Source organism: Mirounga leonina, unplaced genomic scaffold (assembly GCF_011800145.1).
Source record: "Mirounga leonina isolate KUSES-001 unplaced genomic scaffold, KU_Mleo_1.0 Mir_151, whole genome shotgun sequence".
NCBI lineage: Eukaryota > Metazoa > Chordata > Mammalia > Carnivora > Phocidae > Mirounga > Mirounga leonina.
The window spans coordinates 7,784,518-7,805,044 of NW_023270377.1; the positions used below are offsets into that span (position 1 = coordinate 7,784,518).

Sequence of the window (20,527 nt, forward strand, 5' to 3'; positions counted from 1 at the left end):
TACCTCATGATAACCCTAGAAAGACTCATTCCATATACACGAGCAACTGTCCTTTTCCACTACCTGCAGGTTTTGTCATTTATTTTCTCCAATTCAATGTTATTTCCTTGGGAATCCTGAGCCTCTGTTTACTAGCACTTTGAATATTTACTGCTTTTGTATCTGTTGGCTGTGGAAGCAGTCTGCCTTGGGAATGGCAATAACCTTGACAAAATGTAAAACAGTAATCAGACCAACTAAACGTTGTCTGCTTTCTATTATCAGATGTGCTAAGTGAGAAGATATTACTCCTTCCCGGCTGGCTGCTTTCTCCACACCCCACCCCTTGGTACACCCCTGCCGATGGCGAGGTGGAATTAATGATATTCATGCAACACTGAAGCTGAGCCAGAACTGAGGTATTTTGCGGTAAAGGGGCATTATGTCTACCACTGACTCTCAAATTATGCTGATATAAAACAACTCAGAGGAAACACAAAAACACGAAGGTAGACACAGCAAAGCACTGTGGACCGACGAGTCCCCAAGCCCTCCAACACCCGTCACTGGCAGGAGGACAGGGGCTTCTGTTTTGAGTTAACCGTGAGCACTCATAAAAGGGAAGATCCCAGAAGGGGCCTCTATGATGCCTCCGAAAGTGGCTTGCTAACCAGGAAGGCTGTGTGGACGAACAGGTACCGGGAGCACCAGTAACATCCAGCCCCACGCCGGGGTGGCATGAAGGACACACAGACTGAGGATGAGAGACCCAGGCATTTTCTGGCCCTCTCGATGTGTGACCTGAGCCTGTCCTCCCTTTGGCCACAAGTGGAGTTGGGGGCCTGGGGCACCAGTAAGCCACTGGGGGAGAAGGGGGCTGACTCTGCACCCAGACCCTGCCCGAGAGACTGGGATGGCTCAGAGCCAGGCTGCATGGCCCTCAGACGGCAAGGGGTCAAACAATTCGCCCCCAAGAGTCCCCGTCTATGGGCAGGAGAGGCAGAGGTGATGATCACTGGAAGTCTCCTCGGCCGCTGGTCCCCGAGGTCCAGCCACAGGGCCTGGGTCTCTGCACTGTGGCCGGACTCCCCACAAGTTTGCGTTTTCCTCCTTCTCACTGGGATGTAGCTCTCCTGCCCCGGGTTGCTGGGGGACCTTGCCCTTCCAAACCCTGCGGAACAAGCTCTTCTGTCCTTCAGCTTCCACCCCAGCCCTGACTCCTGGCAGCTTTCTAATATCTTCCAGAGAATTCCGAGCATAGTTACGGCTACCATTTCTTGAGTGTGTCAAGCCTGTGGGTTTTAACCCACGTCATCTTGCGTAATCCTCACAGCATCCTGAGCGACAGGTGCTGTCCTTGCTGTTTTGCAGACCAGGAAGCTGGGGTCTGGAGTGCAGAGTGTCTGGTCTAGGCCCACACAGCCAGCTTGCAGCAGTGCGAACAAGGATTCTCATCCGGGCTTCACTCCCCCCTGTCTTCCTTTGCCTTCTCTCTCCTTGGGAGTGTGCTGGTCTCTGGGAGCAGATCCAGGCCTGGGGGCTTGGGGAGTGTGGATGGCCACACACAAGCTGCATGGTTTACTGGGTGGGGTGCAATCCCAGCCCCTGCACTGGGGACCTCCCCGCCAAACACACACACACACTCTGGAGGGGCTCAGACCTTTCCTTTCACTCCTGGCCATGGCCTGGCCCAGGTCCAGCCAAGCAGAGCCAGGTGAGAGGTGTCGGACCTGGGGAAGTTCCTAGGTAAGTGTGGCAACTCTTTCCCCTCCAGATGTTTGCCGTACCCGGCTCTCCATGTTTGCTGAGCCCGATTACCGGTGGGTTCTGGGCCGTCTCCACTGCCTAGGCTACAGAGCAGTCCCTCCCTCCCATCCAATGCCTCAGTGTCCCCAGGCTCATCTCATCCTCCTCTTCTGGTCTCTGTAGGCAGTAGAGCAAGGGGAGGGGCTGGGATGGGGACTTCCGGTGAACAGTGAATGTTCCAGGAGCTGCTCAGGTGATGTTGGTGAAGACCTGGCTCGGGGCAACTGCCCTTCTGTGGCTCTCAGGAGTCAGCAGGGGGAGGAAAGGCTATGGGGCTAATTATATACTTCAGGCCCTGTGAGCCCTGCACAGACTCCAGGACCTGAGAGATCTCCCCAATGGCTCCCATGGGTCCCAGAGGCACTCCCTTGGCAGATTTGCTGTTGTGCAGAGGAGGGCCCAGAATACCCTGGTCTGGGCAGATGCCCACCAGCCAGGGTCAGGAGACTGAAGTGTACACCCAGGAAACTTGGGATGCATTTACTCCAGGCCTCAGCCCTGCAGGTATCCCCAATGGACATGGCCCTGGAGAAGCTGCCTCAGGAGAGAGCAGGGAGGTAGCAGGATGTCCTCAGGTTCTGATGGGCCCTGGGACATGCTGGCATGACAGTCTGGGCCCTCTGAACAGTGCGCCTCTCCTTTTGGGGGGCTACCCTTTTATTTAGCCTGGCTTGGTCTTTGATTGCTGTTAATACTGTGAATGAGGCAGCCAGCTGTAAGAATTCCTGATTGGCAGGAGCCGTTCTGCCTCTTTAAGGCAGGGATGGGTCTTTCCTTTCTTTCTTGGGCTCTGAGCACCTCCAAGGGGTCCACCGTGGCTTTCAGGATGCTCAGAGTGTGTGCACAGTGGGGCTTGTGCTTGCGCGCGTGCGAGTGTGATGCAGGGATGGGGGCAGGTGTCAACAATGCTTATCACATGCTAAATGCTGCCTGTGACCCCACGGTGGGCTTTCCCCAGTGACACTGCTTACCCCTCATTTTCTGTCTGATCTATGCTACGATAGCAGCCTGGACCTTGAAGGTTCTGGGTGGGGTCACTCATCTGGAGTTGAGTGGCTAATTCTCAAGGAAACCTCAGAATTCTTTTCCCCAAGGACATGGGGACCCATCTGCCTGGGCCTGTGTTTACATGTGGAGTTCCTGGGAAGGCAGGCCTGCTGGAGGCTCTGAGAGCGTATGACTCCCAGTCCCCAAGGCCAGACCCTGACTCATGGGTGGGGGGTGGGGGCTGGGGAGATTTGGGGGCAAGAAAGTTGCACCTCCAGTTGTCATTACATGGACGTTTTTGAGTGCTGGTTGCGGGGCCAGCCCGGTGCTAAATCTTTGCGCTGATGTCTCAGGGCACCCACAGTCGCACATGCTATAGGAAGGAGAACCGAGACACAGAGGGGCTGATCTCTTCCCATTCTCACTGCTGACCAGCAGCCTTCCTGGGTCCTGGGGCTTTGTACTTAACCCCTCCCAGTGCTTCTCACAGTGTGATTCTGGGGCTTGGGGCTCCCTCCCTGTGTGTCAAAAATGAGGGTTGCTGGACTTTGCCCAGACTAAATGAATCAGACTCTGGGAAGAGGCCCAGGAGCCAGCATATTGGCCTCTAAGATCCATGTGTCTAGGGTTCCTAGAAAGTTCCTGATGAAATAACTTCCGACTAAGGAGCTGGTTGGAGGAGAGGGCAGAGCAGGGAAAGGGCTCCCCCGCTTGGGTTTACATGCGTACAGCTTGGGGGAGCAGGAGGAGGCTGGGATCCAAGCACTGGAGACTCTTCCCTACACTTCCCTCCTTCCATGTCAGGCACCCTGTGGTGGGGGTGGGAGGGATGGAGCAACATTTGAATGGGTGAGAGGGAGGGTCTTTGGGGGTGAGGAATATAGTGAGGGGGGACCACGAAGGCAAGTGGGGCATGGAGGTCCAACACCAGGCTAGACTTCGGTGTGTTCTTTTTCAGAAGGAAGTGTGGAGTCCCTGGGAAGGTTTTCCAGCAGGGGAAGAACGTGGCTAGGGCTTCAGGAAGAAGACTGGGCGGTGGGAGGACAGACTGGAGGGAGAACCGAGCTTCTGCTGCAGTCCTGGGAGGGGAGGACGACCTGCGCAGGAACTGTAGGGAGAGGGAGTGGAGAGTGCTGCCCTGGGACTTGGGCCCCGGGGGGAGGCGGGGGGAGGAGGGGAGACCCCACGTGAAGTCTAGGAGGGGGGATGAGACCCTTTGGAGCATGTGAACTTTGAGGTGCGTCCGAAATGTGGGGCAGGAGGAGATGGGGGACTGGAGAGACACCACAATGAGGAGTTAGGCTAAAAGTCAGCACGCCGGAGCCAGGGGCTGGGGGGGGGGGGGGGGGGGCTGCAGGGGGGGGCCCCGGCGGGGGGGGCGGGGGGGGAGGGCGGGGGGGCGGGGGGGTGGGCGGGGAGTGTGAGACCCAGACCAGTCGCACGCAGTTCACCTCTCTGAGGCTCAGTTTTCTCATTTGTAAATGGGTTGTTGTGAGGGTTCCATGAGGACTCCGTAATGGTGCTCCTGGGAATGTCTCGTCAAACGCTGTTAACAACCGCCCTCGTTGGGGGGGGCGTGGGGACCCCAGATGAGGGTGTCTGGGTCCTCCGCAGCGGCAAGAGCTCCGCCCCCTGGTGGTGGTCCCTTTCGGGGCAGCGGGGCCACCGGCAGGCGGGGCGACGGGGAGGGCTGCTTGTGCGCCGGCTGCGGTCTGTCCGCCAGTCTGCTGGCCCCCGGCGCCGCGTCTGTTGGTCGGTCTCGCCACCCGCCCCGCGCCTCGATGTCGCCGGCCGCAGAAGGCATGGTAGGGGACCGCGATGCTGCTGCGGCCAAGGGGGCTTGGGCGCGGGGCTGGGAAGAGCGCACAGAGGGTCTCCCCGGGGCGGTAGGGATCGGAGGGCCCCGTCGAGGCGCCCCACTTCTCGGGGGAGTCGCAGCCTCCGGGTTATTTCTGTCTTGTTGCCGGACACCGGCGCTGCGACCCTTCCCGGTGGCGCAGAGATCCCCCCCTCGAACCCTGGTCGGCACCTGCGCGCCGCCCGCTCATCCCCCCCCCGCACCCCACCGGGCTCCCCGCTGGGCTCCAGCCTTGTAGGCGGTCAGGTGAGCAGCCTGGGTGAGTGAAAATGCCCCTCCATCCCAGAATGCGGAGCAGGTATGGGATTAACAAGGAGGTTGGGGGAGACTTCTGGGTGGAGGTTCTGGGTGGAGGTTCAGGATTAAGAATTCTTGGGGTCTGGGAGAGAAAAGGACCTAGAAAGAAAGTTGGATGGTGGTACATGGGCCCCAAACTCCTATTGAGAAGATGAATTGGAGCTGAAGGAATAGGAAGAGGGTCCAGGAACGGAGCCTGAAAGTCCGCGGTTGCCCTGAGGGGAGGGGTGGTGTTGGCGGTGGGCTGGGCAAAAGGGCTAAGGAGGACAGTCCCCAGCTCCTGGCCTGTCCCACCAAACACCTGCCCAGACAAATCCTGTTTCAGCCCCTGCCCCATCTCCCTTGGACTGTTCTTTTTTTAAGAGTTATTTTATTTTATTTAAGAATTATTTATTTGAGGGATGTCTGGGTGGTACCGTCGGTTAAGCGTCTGCCTTCAGCTCCGGTCATGATCCCGGGGTCCTGGGATGGAGCCCTGAATCGGACTCCCTCCTTAGTGGGGAGCCTGCTTCTCCCTCTTCCTGCCGCTCCCCCAGCTTGTACTCTCTCTCTGACTATAAATAAATAAATTCTTAAAAAAAAAAAAGAATTCTGCACTAAATCTTAGGGAAAAAAAAGAATTATTTATTTGAGGGGGGGTGCAGAGGGAGAGAGAGAATCCCAGACTCCCTGCTGAGCGCAGAGCCTGACACTGGGCTTGATCTCAAGACCCCAAGATCATGACCAAAGCTGAAATCAAGAGTCGGTAGATTAATGACTGAGTCACCCAGGTGCCCCTAAGATTTTATTTTTAAGTTATCTCCACACCCAATATCTGGCTCCTACTCACAACCCCAAGATCAAAAGCGACCGACTGAGCCAGCCACGTGCCCCTCCCTTGGACTGTTTTTCCCTTTCCATGTGGGAAGTAAGGATATTGTTACTCTGCATTGATATTGCACACCTGAAATGTACCAGGCACACCCTGAGAACTTTATATGTGTTTTCACATTTAATCTTCACAGAAATTATGAAGTAAGCTTTGTGGACACCCCCATTTTATAGATGTGAAGACTGAGGCACGGTGAGGAGCCGTCACAGCTAGAGTGTAGCTGAGCTGGCATTTGACCTCGGGCCAGTGTGTTTAGCTCCATGGCCTGGGTCCTTAACCACTATATCCCATGGACTGGCAGAGATGGGGACCCGACAAAGGAGAGGGAACCCCAGAACCGGCCATGTCAAGGTTGTCAAATATTTCAACTTTTAACAGTGCAGGTGTTAGGAAACAGAAATAAGGACCAACTTTTGGGTCAGCATTCTCGTGTTTAGCCCTTTTACCCCCTCGCTTGATCCCCACAGTGACTCAGTCCTCACTGCGAGGTGGCTGATAACCAAGCCCTTCTGTGTGTCAGGAGGCCCCACGCTAGTACCTTTTGTAGATTAAACTGCCTGGATCCTTGCAATAAGGAAACAGAGAGGTTCCCATGCAAATGGTCACACAGCCCAGAACTGGGGAGGTTGGATTTGAATCCAGGCAGTTGCTTCCAGAGCCCTTGTTCTTTTTTTTTTTTTAATTGTTTTTATTAACATATAATGTGTTATTTGTTTCAGGGATACGGGTCTGTGATTCATCAGTCTTACACAATTCACAGCGCTCACCATAGTACATATTCTCCCCAATGCCCATCACCCAGCCACCGCATCCCTCCCACCCCCCTCCCCTCCAGCAACCCTCAGTTTGTTTCCTGAGATTAAGAGTCTCTTATGGTTTGTCTCCCTCTCTGGTTTCGTCTTGTTTCATTTTTCCCTCCCTTTCCCTATGATCCTCTGCCTTTTTCTCAAATTCCTCATATCAGTGAGATCATATGATACTTATCTTTCTCTGATTGACTTATTTCGCTTAGCATGATACCCCCTAGTTCCATCCACGTCGTTGCAAATGGCAAGATTTTGGGTTTTTTGATGGCTGCATAATATTCCATTGTATATATATACCACATCTTCTTTATCCATTCATCTGTTGATGGACATCTGGGTCTTTCCATAGTTTGGCTATTGTGGACACTGCTGCTATAAACATTGGGGTGCACGCACCCCTTCGGATCACTACATTTGTATCTTTGGGGTAAATACCCAGTAGTGCAATTGCTGGATCATACGGTAGCTCTATTTTCAGTTTTTTGAGGAACCTCCATACTGTTTTCCAGGGAGGCTGGACCAGCTTGCATTCCCACCAACAGTGTAGGAGGGTTCCCCTTTCTCTGCATCCTCGCCAACATCTGTCGTTTTCCTGACTTGTTCATTTTAGCCATCCTGACTGGTGTGAGGTGGTATCTCACTGAGCTTTTGATTTGGATTTACCTGATGCCGAGCAATGTTGAGCACTTCTTCATGTGTCTGTTGGTCATTTGGATGTCTTCTTTGCAGAAATGTCTGTTCATGTCCTCTCCCCATTTCTTGGTTGGATTATTTGTTATTTGGGTGTTGAGTTGATAGTTCTTTATAGATTTTGGATACTAGCCCTTTATCTGGTATGTCATTTGCAAATATCTTCTCCCATTCTGTCGGTTGTCTTTTGGTTTTGTCAACTGTTTCCTTTGCTCTGCAAAAGCTTTTTATCTTGATGAAGTCCCAATAGTTCATTTTTACCCTTGCTTCCCTTGCCTTTGGTGATGTTTCTAGGAAGAAATTGCTGCAGCTGAGGTCAAAGAGGTTGCTGCCTGTGTTCTCCTCAAGGATTCTGATGGATTCCTGTCTCACATTTAGGTCTTTCATCCAGTTTGAGTCTATTTTTGTGTGTGCTGTAAGGAAATGGTCCAGTTTCATTCTTGTTCTTAAACACCATACTGATAAGATCAGGTACTGCATGTTGTGCCCATTTTATAGATGCCCAAACTGAGTCTCTCTCCCGAAGTCCAGGGCTTGAAAGGGGAGATACCCAAGGGGAGACTGCTGGCTGCAAAGCTCATGCTCCAGAGGAACCATCTTTTATTCAGACTTCAGTGGATCATGACATTTAGAACCGAATCCTGCTTTTTATCATTTTTAAAAAATATTTTATTTATTTGACAGAGAGAGACACAGCGAGAGCAGGAACACAAGCAGGGGGAGTGGGAGAGGGAGAAGCAGGCTTCCCGCGGAGCAGAGAGCCCGATGCGGGGCTCGATCCCAGGACCCCGGGATCATGACCTGAGCCGAAGGCAGACGCTTAACGACTGAGCCACCCCGGCGCCCCTGCTTTTTCTCATTTTTAAGATGTACACTTTTACATCTCTGAAATTGTTACACACCTTACAATGGATGACAGAGTTTTTTATTTCCCAGCGGTACCTAAAATATCGTTCCTCTTAGTGTCCCTGGCACCTTTGGTTTAATGAATTACCGGGCATTTTTGAGTGACTTTTCTGGGTGTCTCTCTGTTTTGTTCCACAGGCCCCTCTCTGCTTCAACTGCTCCATCCACCTTGGAGACTTGTCCCCAGGGGATGCAAGGAGCCTTTTGCCCTGCAATGGCAGTAGGGCCTCGGGGCTCCACGACCCTGAGGACTTGAACCTCACTGATGAAGAACTGAGACTCAAGTACCTGGGGCCCCAGCAGACAGAGCTGTTTGTGCCCATCTGCGCCATGTACCTGCTGATCTTCGTGGTGGGCACCGTGGGCAATGGGCTGACCTGCACGGTCATCCTGCGCCACAAGGCCATGCGTACCCCCACCAACTACTACCTCTTCAGCCTAGCTGTGTCCGACCTGCTGGTGCTGCTTGTGGGTCTGCCGCTGGAGCTCTATGAGATGTGGTGTAACTACCCCTTCCTGCTGGGCGCTGGGGGCTGCTACTTCCGCACGCTGCTCTTCGAGACAGTCTGCCTGGCCTCCGTGCTCAATGTCACCGCCCTGAGTGTGGAGCGCTACATGGCCGTGGTGCATCCGCTGCAGGCCAGGTCCATGATGACTCGGGTCCACGTGCGCCGTGTACTCGGGGCCATCTGGGGCTTCGCTGTGCTTTGTTCTCTGCCTAACACCAGCCTGCATGGCATCCAGCAGCTGGAACTGCCCTGCCGGGGCATAGTGCCCCACTCGGCTAGGTGCACCTTGGTCCACTCGCAGGCTCTCTACAACCTGGTCATGCAGATCACCACTCTGTTCTTCTTCTGCCTGCCCATGGCCACCATCAGCGTGCTCTACCTGCTCATCGGGCTTCAGCTGCGGCGTGAGAGATTGTGGCTGCTCAGGCAGGAGGCCAGGGCCAGGCCCAGTGACAGCTGCAGGTTTCAGCGGTCGCAGGATCAGAGCCGGACACAGGTGACCAAGATGCTGTGTAAGTGTTGCTGCTGGGAAGAGAGGCTGGGCCTAGCGCTGGGTACGAGGCTAGAGCCTCCAGGACCCGGGGGGCTGAGTGTCTGGGTTTCTGATGGAGACTGAGTGTGAGGTTTGGGGTTGCCACCACCGCCCCCACCCCGCCCTGTGTGTGTGCACGCGCGCGTGCTTTACTCGGTGAGAAACTCATACCAAAGGTAAACGGCAGGATGGGCCACGTGATTTGTGGGGCCCAGTGCAAAATGCAAATTTGGGGATCCCTTGTTTCAAAGTCATCATGATGGTCCAGACAGCAGTAGTCGAGCATTAAACGAAGCCCGGGGTGCTTCTCAGCTTGGAGGCCCATGCAGATGCACAGGTGGTGCTCCCAGGTGGCTGGCACTGACTCATGGAATCCAGCCACGGACTGGGCAGGGGCACGTGGCTGGGTTCCAGGAAGGCAGAGCCGTTTGTGGGAGCTGGACTTGCCAGGTCTCTCATCTTTGCTCCTGAACTTGTCTTGGCTCTGTCCTTCCCTAGAGCAGCCTGGGAGGCAGGGCCATGGGCACAGAGTGTTCCTCTTTCTTGAGGAACTGCCCTCTTCCCTTTGTGCCTGTCCCAGGGCAGGATTCTGATTGGTGGGCTTAGGTCATAGCCTGTCCCCAGGCCAGAGTGGCAGCCTGTTGCGGTTTGCAGCCCCCGCAGACTCACACGCTGGGATCTGAGGGGAACAAAGGTCCCGAAAGAAGGGGAGCAAGGTGTTGGAGGGGCAAGATGATACATTTCCTCCATGCTGTATCTGTGGTTCCTAGAGGACCCACTGTCTAATAGAAGCTCGTCAGGAGGTGTGTTTGTGAGGGTCAGTGTGCAGAGCACAGGAGAGTCAGGGCAGAAGGATTGGGGCCGGCCCGCTGGGTTGAGGCTCTGGGTCTTACTGTGGTCTATGTCTGGCTCTTTTACAAAAAGAGAGGCCCTGGGGAAGCCAGACAAAATGATACTAGGCCAATCCTTGATTTCCTACCCATCCTGCCCCACCCTAGCGGGGCCTGAATCAGGTAGATGGAGTGAGCCAGGGCAACACAGAGGTAGTGAGACCTTGGTCAAAGCCATGGGATTATAGCCGGCTAACTGGGGACTGCCCCATTCCCAGAGAGAGACCCATTCCTCTTGTCCCCCAGGACAGTGTCCCAGAGTCCAAGGCCACCTGAGCAACTCCCTAAGATGGGACTGACCCCAGAGTTTCAAGCTTGCCTCTCAGTTGTGCCCTGCGAAGCCTGCACTACAGACCGCCCCCTGCCCACTCTGCCTCTGCCCCCTATTCCCTTGCCCTGCAGGGACCAAGTCTGCTCAGCTGGGATGGCTCTCGCCCTGGGAAGCTGGGGTGTTTCCTTAAGGCTGCCTTGCTTGCTGGCCTGGGGCTCCGGCTTTCTTCTCTCCCTGCCTCCCTCCCTCCTTCCCCCAGCTTCGCTTTCTGAGGGACTAGGTACATCAGGCTACGGGCTGGGGATGTTGTAAGCAGCATCCTGGTCGAAATCCTGGATGATGAGGGAAAACGGTGCTGGGGTGTGGCGGGGAAGGCACTGCAGGGGAAGACAGGCAGTCAGAGAAGCAAAGACAAGCAAGAAGAAACAAAAATCAAGACAAGCCCGATGACAGAGACCCGAGGAAGGGCATGGCTGGTTGACGCCACAGCTGGAGGGAAGCTCTGGGAAGCTGGGCGACCTCTTAGCTAAGAGCCACCGAGTTCCAAACTCTGTGATGGGAGAGCCAGACTGGGCCACCTTGGCTCAGGCATCCTCACCTGGTCCAGTTGACTGTGGCCAGGGGTAGGGCACACGCCCACTGCCCAGGCAGTGACGGTGGCCCAGCCTCTCTGAAGGGGGTGCTGAGGCTAGCGCAGGCAGCCTTCCAGAGCCTTCCAGATGGACAATGGGCATGGGTGGCACGGTGAGAATGGGCAGACTACCCTGAAGCCCAGGGAAGGCAGTCTGGCAGGCACCCAAGTCTCCCCTTTGTACCCCCACAGTTGTGCTGGTCGTGGTGTTTGGGATCTGCTGGGCCCCTTTCCACGCTGACCGCCTCATGTGGAGCTTTGTGTACCAGTGGACCGAGGGCTTGGAACTGGCCTTCCAGTACGTGCATGTTACCTCCGGCGTCTTCTTCTACCTCAGCTTGGCCATTAACCCTGTGCTCTACAACATCATGTCGAGCCGCTTCAGGGAGACTTTCCAGGAAGCCCTGTGCTTGAGGACTCGGTGCCAATACCACAGACCCTGCCGCAACTCCCACAGCCTCAGCAGGGTGACCATGGGCAGCACCCTGTGTGACCTGGGCCCCCCGGGCATCAGGATCCACCCGCTGACTGAGAATGGTGGCTGAGAGGGGCTGTAAGAGACTGACCCCTTCTGAGTGTCAGAGTGCCACACGCAGTTTTGGGAACCACACTTGCCCTCCTCTTCATGACCTGTTCCCCCTTGTGCCCCGTCCTCACTTCAGCCGATAAGCTCGGACCGGCACCTCAGCGACTCCCCCCCCCCCAAGATTTTGGAAGGGATATAAGGTCGCTGCCTGCCCTCCAGAGCCCCAGGCCCACAGGTGAAGTCCTTCCTCTACAGAAACAAGGCAGCTGGTTAACTGGCAGAGCAAGCCTCCGCCTGGGGTCTCCCCCACCCTCACCCCCACTTTCTGAAATGTGTTCATGGGGCCCCACCTTTCCTTCCCATTTCTCATTGAGATTCTGTAGGTTCTGACCCCTTCTGGCCCTCTCTAGCTCTTGGCTTGTGCCTGGGACCCCTGCCAACCTGATCCTCCAAGGCCCCCACCCAGTCTGGATCTCCACCTGGTGGGGTGGCTGGGCAGCGGGGCTGCCAGGGATCCGGGGGACCTGGTTCTGATCTCAGCCCTGCTGCCACCTCCTTGCCAGGTGGCATCACCTTTCCCAGCCTTGGTCCCTTGTTTGCAAAAGAAAAGGGGCCCTGGGCGCCTGGGTGGCTCAGTTGGTTAAGCGACTGCCTTCGGCTCAGGTCATGATCCTGGAGTCCCGCATCGGGCTCCCTGCTCGGCGGGGAGTCTGCTTCTCCCTCTGACCCTCCCCCCTCTCATGTGCTCTCTCTCATTCTCTCTCTCTCAAATAGATAAATAAAATCTTAAAAAAAAAAAAATAAAAGGGGCCCTGACATTTCAGAGTGTCACACTTCGGCACTTCACCTGTGGTTTTCTGTGTGTGTGCATAAATCACGACTCGTAACAGAACTGCTGGAAAACCTAAGACCAACAAGGCGGAAATTATTCTCTACTTCCTCACCAGCTCACCACCCCCCAATTCCTGTTCCCTCCCCCGACCTCTGTGTCCCCCCGCACCACCCCCCCCCCCGAGCCACTCCTGGCATGTTCTTTGCTTGGCACCCACTGAGGGCCTCCCATTCCCCATGTGTGTGGGAGGGAGGGGGGTGGGAACCCCTCAGTGTGTGACTCATTGGAGACCAAGCCCAGGCTCTCACTACAGAAGCTGAAAGGCTCCCAGATGCTCTCCACTGCTGATGTCACCCTGTGGCCCATGACTTGCACTCAGACAGCTGGATGATCCGACATGGGACTCCTTCTCTGGAGCGAGTGATACTGAGACCCGTGACGATCCGTGGGCCTCCTGCCACCCAGCCTCCCTTGGTTTCTGCCCATTTTCTCTGCCAGCTTTTCCAGCCTTCCTGTTGATGTTCTGAGCTGCTGAGAGCTTTTCAATAAATTCCTTTTCTGCTTGAGTTGGCTAGAGTCGTTTGCTGTTGTTTGCAGCTGAGAACCTTAACAGATTCATCTGTTCACTGGTTTGAAGGTTATGCATTGTTTGTTCTACTAGTGGTTATCTTTACACATTTCTAAGATGAGCAGATGTTATCACTGATTTGTTACAACCCCAAACAACAAACCGTCTGTAGTACTTCATGATCATTGTCCCTCTATCTCGTTGTTTTTAAAACTATCTTTTGTGGGGTTTTTGTTTTAAAGATTTTATTTTAGAGAGAGCATGCGTGCAAGAGAGAGAGAGCATGCGCACAAGCAGGGGGGAAGGGCAGAGGGAGAGGGACAAGCAGACTCCCCACTGAGTGCAGAGCCTGACATGGGGCTCAATCTCATGACCCTGATATCATGCCCTGAGCCGAAATCAAGAATCAGAGGCTCAACTGACTGAGCCACCCAGGCGCCCCTCTTTTTTTTCTTTTTTAAGACAAGAAAAATGAGGACAGACTTAAGGAATTTGATGCTAGAGACATATTTACATGTTTCTAACAGTCTAAAAACCTCGTCAGCACAAGAAGAGAACCGGAGTGTGCTTCTCCTGACAAAGCAGTAGGGTACAGAAGTGGTGAGCAAGGACTCTGGAGTCAGGCTGCCCAGGTTTGAATCTGGGCTCAGCCACTAATTACCCTTAAAAGTCAGAATGACCTGGGGCCAAAGCCAGACTGGACTGAAAGGTATTGACATCTCTAAACAGAGAATGTGCCACCTGCCTGCACCCAAATAAAACTCCCAGGCCCATACTGACAACAGCATCCTTCCAGTGTCCAGGTGCCTAAATCTACAAGGTTTAGTGTGAGGAAAGTAGTTACTCTCTAAGGTAATTGTCCCTCTGTGTGGCCTCTTGAAATGCAGTACCCCAACCTCACCCTGTTTCAAGCTTCTGCACAGGGCAGGGAAGGACAACAGGGGGGCTGTTTAGGAACAGAGGCCCAAGGCCCAGGGGAGGGACTCATGGAAGGCTATACCTGACTGGTAAGGGTACCCTTGCTCAGGAGAAGTGGCCCGAGCCTGGGGCGAGACTGGAAGGCCTAGAAGCTGCTACCACGTTCTCTGGAACATCTGCAAGAGGACCTGGGATCTTTTTAGCTAAGATTCATGTACCTTCATCAGCATTAAAGCCAGGTGGGCATCATCCATTCAGCTAACATCTGTTGAGCACTGTGCGCCTGGCATCGTACAGAGCTGGAACGGGGACATACAAATATACTGGCGTGTAAGTGCTCTGACAGCTGGGACTCTGGGGCACAGAAAAGGGGCACCTGCCCCAGGGGAGGGAAGGCGTCCAGGAGGAAGTGATGCTGCTCAAGACTCAAAGTCCTGGGAGACGGGGTCTGACTGGCCTCTGAGCTCTGGCCAGGGGAGGGTGGAGCATCTTTAAGGGCAATTCCACCAAAACTGAATCCAGGGAAGGAGGGAGGAGACCCTAAAGGGAATGAAGGCTGTCGGGAGGAGGCGTGGACATCAGACAGGCAAAAACAAAGCAAAGCAGACTGTGTTCCACATTCACAGCTGTCCTTCTCTGTACTTCCCTGGCTGTTCTTCCTGGAATTTGGATTTGGAATTTTCCCGCCAATCTTTTTCCCTGTCTGGTTTACCTTTGTTAGACATGCATAGGCAGGATTTCTTTTGTTTCTATTTTAGTAAATTAAAAAAAAAAAAGTACAAAAATGAAAGTAATACTTAAAAAATTTTCTTTTCCAATTTATTTAAGTAATCTCTACACCCTTGAACTCTTTTCCCACTGAGCCAGCCAGGTGCCCCGAAAGTAGTACTTCTATTCCCAGCACCGAAATTAACCTCTGTTAAGATTCTGGCAATTTGATTCCGATCATTTCCTCACACATATCCCCTGCCCCCATAATGAATAATAGATTGTTTTCAATCATTTGCTTTACAAAACAAACTGCCTAGGACCATCAGGTGGAAAATCAATGGTTATAATGGATGATGAAGCGAGAACACCCAAACTGATCAGTTTTAACATCTCTAAAGTGGGACAACTGGGCATTAAGTGCCCCCTAGAGGTAGGCAAAAGAAGTACATGCCACCAACCATGAAGTCTTACTGCAAAAAACCCTGAGCTTTAATCTAATGAAGGCTCCAGATCTAACTACCAGTTTACAAGAACTGAGGGTGGACAAATATGTTCAAGATACCTTAAAGGTGTCAGCCAAATCCAGAATAAGGATAAATTCTATAGGACAAATGACTTGGTTTCTTCAATAAATAGATAACATTTAAAAGAGGTTCTCTTCTTCGACCTTGGCTGTAGCAACTTCTTGCTAGACAGGTCTCCAAAGGCAAGGGAAACAAAAGCAAAAATGAACTATTGGAACTTCATCAAGATAAAAAGACAACAGACAGAATGAGAGAAGGTATTTGCAAATGACATATCAGATAAAGGACTAGTATCCAAAATCTATAAAGAATTTATCAAACTCAACACCCAAAAAACAAATAATCCAGTCAAGAAATGGGCAGAAGATATGAACAGACATTTCTCCAAAGAAGACATACAAATGGCCAACAGACACATGAAAAAATGCTCAACATCACTCGGCATCAGGGAAATCCAGATCAAAACCTCAATGAGATGCCACTTCACACCGGTCAGAATGGCTAAAATTAACAAGTCAGGAAACAACAAATGTTGGTGAGGTTGCGGAGAAAGGGGAACCCTCCTACACTGTTGGTGGGAATGCAAGCTGGTGCAGCCACTCTGGAAAACAGTATGGAGGTTCCTCAAAAAGTTGAAAATAGAGCTACCCTACAACCCAGCAATTACACTACTGGGTATTTACCCAAAGGATACAAAAATAGTGATCTGAAAGGGCACCTGCACCCCAATGTTTATAGCAGCAGTGTCCACAATAGCCAAACTATGAAAAGAGCCTAGATGTCCAACGACAGATGAATGGAAGATGTGGTATATATATATATACAGTGGAATATTACTCAGCCTTCAAAAAATGAAATCTTACCATTTGCAATGATGTGGATAGAACTAGAGGGCATTATGCTAAGTGAAATAAGTCAGAGAAAGACAAATATCATATGATTTCACTCATATGTGGAATTTAAGAAACAAAACAGAGGATCATAGGGTAAAGGAGAGAAAAATAAAATAAGACGAAATCAGAGAAGGAGACAAACCATAAGAGACTCTTAATTATAGGAAACAAACTGAGGGTTGCTGGAGGGGAGGTGGTGGGGGGATGGGGTAACTGGGTGATGGGTATTAAGGAGGGCACGTGATGTAATGAGCACTGGGTGTTATATGCAACTGATGAATCACTGAACTCTACCTTGAAGCTAATAATACATTATATGTTAATTAATTAAATTTAAATTAAAAATTTAATAAAAGAGGTTCTCTATTACATACATATTTAAAGATTTTATTTACTTATTAGAGAGAGGAGGGGGAGAGGGAGAGGGAGAGAAGCAGACTCCCCGCTGAGTGCCGAGTCAGCCATGGGGCTCGATGTGGGGCTGGATGCAGGGCTGGATGTGGGGCTCAATGCAGCGCTCAACCTCACGACCCTGAGATCATGACCTGAGACTAAATCAAGAGTTGGACACATAACTGACTGAACCCACCCAGGTGCCACCTATCATATATATATATAAGGTTCTCTATTATAGATTTAAAATGATTTAAGACATATCAACCAAATGTAATGTGTGGAAATTTTTGAAAAATTTTTTGAAACTTTTGAATCCTAATTCAAGCAAACCAACAGTAAAAAGACATTTTTGAGACAGAAAATCAAACACAGACTAGCTATTAGATGGTATCAAGCCAACAGCATGTTACCACACATACTAAATTAGTGTTTATAGGTGAATGATAGGATGACTAGGATTCAGATTAAAATAAGAAAAAAAAGGAAGGGAGGAGAGAGGAAAAGTGAGGCAAGGAATAGTTTGAAAAAATTGGCAAAATATTGAAGTTTTGAGTGCCTGGGTGGCTCAGTTGGTTAAGCGTGTGCCTTCGGCTCAGGTCATGATCCCAGGGTCCTGGGATCTAGCCCCACATCGGGCTCCCTGCTCCACGGGGAGTCTGCTTCTCCCTCTGCCCCTCCTCCCACTCGTTTTCTCAATCTCTTGCTCTTTCTCTCAAATAATATATAAATAAGATCTTAAAAAAATATTGAAGTTTTGAAGCTGGGTGATGGGTAAAGGTGGATTCATTTTTTTATTCTCTCTACTTAATGTATGTTTGGAAATGTCCATAATAAAATTATTTTTAAGTTTGCAAGAAAAATTCACGTATTTGTCTATCAGTGTGACTGCTCCTCTAGGTTAGATACCTGTAAGGGGAATTCCTAAACGTAAGGAATGAGAATTTTTACCTTGACTGGAAATTGCCAAATTTCTCTCTGGGTGTTTGTAATAAGGGGGTTCAGGACAAATTACCCCTAAATATGGCACCTCGGCATACTAAATATTTTAAGCTAAAGGAATTTGACACAAAGCAGGTGCAGGAAGGACTCTGACTTACCCTGAGGCAGGCCATAGGCTCTCATGTGAGAGGTGCCCTCCCTATACCCAGAGGAAAGGAGCACCGTTTTCTCTAAGACACCAGGAGGAATCTGAACCAACAGGCCTTGCTGTTTCTCCCAGTTTACTACACTGAGCTCATATTCCTTTGTCCCATCCATGTTCCCATAAGTCTCTATCAAAAATAGCATAAAAACACTCAGGCTTACCCTCTTCTTCAGGTCTTCATTTCCTTTTGAAGGCTCCCATGTTACATAAAACTTGTGATAAAGAAATTTATATGCTTTTCTCTTGTTAATCTCTTTTGTTACAGGGCCCCCAGCCCAGAACTTAGAAGGGTAGAGCAAAAAAATATATATCCTCCCCTACACAATTTGCCGGTTTCCCACAATCCCCAAACACTTGTTGTTTGATGTTTTAATTTCTCTTTTTTTTTAAGATTTTATTTATTTATTTGACAGAGAGAGACAGCGTAAGAGGGAACACAAGCAGGCGGAGTGGGAGAGGGAGAAGCAGGCTTCCTGCGGAGCAGAAGCTCGATTGATGTTTTTTGGGTTTTTTTTAAAGATTTTATTTATTTATTTGACAGAGAGAGAGAGACAGTGAGAGAGGGAACACAAGCAGGGGGAACAGCAGAGGGAGAGGGAGAAGCAGGATCCCCACTGAGCTGAGAGCCCGATGCGGGGCTCGATCCCAGGACCCCGGGATCATAACCTGAGCCGAAAGCAGACGCCCATCGACTGAGCCACTCAGGCGCCCTTCAATTGATGTTTTAATTTCTGTTAATCTGATGGATACAAATAGTGTCTTATTTTATTTATTTTTTTTAAAAAAAACATCATTTGGGAGAGAGTACATAGGATGTGGAAAGGGGCAGAGGAAGAGGGAAAGAGAATCTCAAGCAGACCCCCACCTAGCTCGAGGCCTTACCTGGGCTCCATCTCTCAATCCTGAGATCATGACCTGAGCAGAAACCGAGTCAGATGCTTAACCAACTGAGCCACCCAGGTGCCCCGATATCTTATCATTTTAAATTGTATTTCCCTGATGGTTGTATAGTTGAGCATTTTTCACAACTTTATGTGCTACTTAAATTTCTTTTGAAAATCGCTTTTCATATTCTTTGCCCATTTTTGTCTTTTTCTTACTGATTTATAGTTCTTTCATATTCTGATACTGTTTTTGTTATGTACGTTACAAATATTTCTTTCCAATTTATTCCTTATATTATATTATATTTTATTTTTTTTAAGATTTATTTATTTATTTATTTGAGAGAGAGAGACACAGCCAGAGAGGGAACACAAGCAGGGGGAGTGGGAGAGGGAGAAGCAGGCTTCCCATGGAGCAGGGAGCCCGATGCGGGGCTCGATCCCAGGACCCTGGGACCATGACCTGAGCCGAAGGCAGATGCTTAACAACTGAGCCACCCAGGCGCCCCTATTCCTTATATTTTAAATTTGTTTGCAGACAATCTTGCATCCAGAAGTTTTAAATTGTTTATAGTCAAATATGTCTTAATTTCATTTACAGATTTTGCTCTTTGTTCCTTAGGAATGACATTCAAATCCCAAGCTCTTATTACTGATTTAAAAAAATATGTATTTATTTTTTTTATTTTAAGTAAACTCTACGCCACTCATGGGGCTGGAACTCACCTCCCAGAGATCAAGAGCCTCATGCTCTAGGGACTGAGCCAGCCAGGCACCCTCTTATTACTGATTTTAATAAGAATGCTTGGTAACTTGTCATCAAATGTTTCATTTTCACAGATGGGCTTTATTTCAAATTACATGGTTTTTCTTCCTTTAGTCTGTTAGTTTGGCCCATTTCTTTACCTTGAAACATCCTTGCATTCCAGGGTTAAATCCTACTGTCGATAATTTTTTTTACTACACTGCTTCATTCAATTTGCTCAAATTGCTAATATTTTATTTGAACCTTGCATCTTTATTCATAGGTGAAATGGATTCCTGCTTTCTTTTGAGTTGTCATTGATCAGTTTAGTTAGGTAAGTCTTTAGTGAGGTACCAAATCTAAAATATGTAGGCAAATTGTTTTTCCTATTCTCCTTCCTTCCAGTTCAGGACTTTCTGAAGCTAGGACTCCCCACTCCCAAAACACACACACACATCCCCAGGCGCTCTTTTCCAGTCCCGGTATGGGGATAATTCCTAGCATTTTGATCCTCTACTGGGTCAACCGGTACTAAGGGTGCTTGAAAGAGCATATTACTGATGGTTTTAACTCAAAGAAATAATATTTAGTAATGGAGGATGCAAGTCAATAGCTGTGGAGTTCCCGTTCTGTGAGCCTCAATTTCCTTACATGTAAAATGAAACTATTAAGACATCTAAGTCACAAGTTTAGACAAGTGCATAAAATGCGTGGAAAGCAACAATGCCCGGGACAAAACAGGTACTAACGACCTTGGCTACCACCATCAGCGCTGTCACTGCTTCCACGGCAGCGGCAGGCGCTGGCGGGCGGCGAGGGCGCGGTGCCCGGGGTCAACAGGGCGACCCCCAAGGCCGCCTGCCGGGTCCTGGTCTCGGCTCTGCCCCGCGTTAGAAGGCACGCGCCTCCTTCTCGGCTGGAAATGAGAGGACTCACGCCCGCCCCACTGCGCGGGCGGCGGCCTAACCAGGTTAACCGACGCAAGCGCCTGGCACCCATCTAGCTTCGCTCACGAGCCCGCGACGGGAGGCTGCTTTTGCGACGGTTATTCACTTTCTCCGGGCCCACCAACAAAGGTGTGCCGAGACGTGTGGCCGCCCGCCAAATTCCCGAACTTATTGGGGATTTCACCTTCTGGCCCGCCTATCTGCGCCAATGGCAGGACGCCCGCGAGAACCGAGACAAACGGACTAAAACGCGCGTCCGGCGCGCAGGCGTAGCACTGGCTGCCCCGGCTCGAGACCCCGCCCCCAGGCTCGCGCTTGTCCGCCCCCTCCTTGGGTTCGCGGCTCGGGATTGGCCCAGAGGCGGTGCGGGCTCTGATTGGCCGAGGCGGGGTCACGAGGGGTCCGT

At 51.0% G+C, this 20,527-nt stretch overlaps 1 protein-coding gene across 2 annotated transcripts; it reads left to right on the top strand.

Annotated features, from left to right (window-relative positions):
- The first annotated feature begins 4,377 nt into the window (after window positions 1-4,377).
- Window positions 4,378-13,193, top strand: NMUR1 (neuromedin U receptor 1). Of its 2 annotated transcripts, XM_035006893.1 has the most exons (4): window positions 4,378-4,577; window positions 8,339-9,221; window positions 11,226-11,331; window positions 12,705-13,193. In XM_035006893.1, the coding sequence occupies exons 1-4, from the start codon at window positions 4,554-4,556 to the stop codon at window positions 12,709-12,711; spliced, it is 1,020 nt and encodes a 339-aa protein (XP_034862784.1). In that variant the 5' UTR covers window positions 4,378-4,553; the 3' UTR covers window positions 12,712-13,193. The 2 variants fall into 2 exon arrangements, with proteins under 2 accessions (XP_034862784.1, XP_034862783.1); XM_035006892.1 differs by having other exon boundaries at window positions 11,226-13,193.
- Window positions 13,194-20,527: the final 7,334 nt, after the last annotated feature.

Bases quoted from the DNA above. Each gene is read 5' to 3' on its own strand.
- NMUR1 (XM_035006892.1), top strand. From the start codon at position 4,554: ATGTCGCCGGCCGCAGAAGGCATG. The intron at 4,578-8,338 runs GTAGGGGACCGC...TTTGTTCCACAG, and splicing joins CGCCGGCCGCAGAAGGCATG to GCCCCTCTCTGCTTCAACTG. The intron at 9,222-11,225 runs GTAAGTGTTGCT...GTACCCCCACAG, and splicing joins ACAGGTGACCAAGATGCTGT to TTGTGCTGGTCGTGGTGTTT.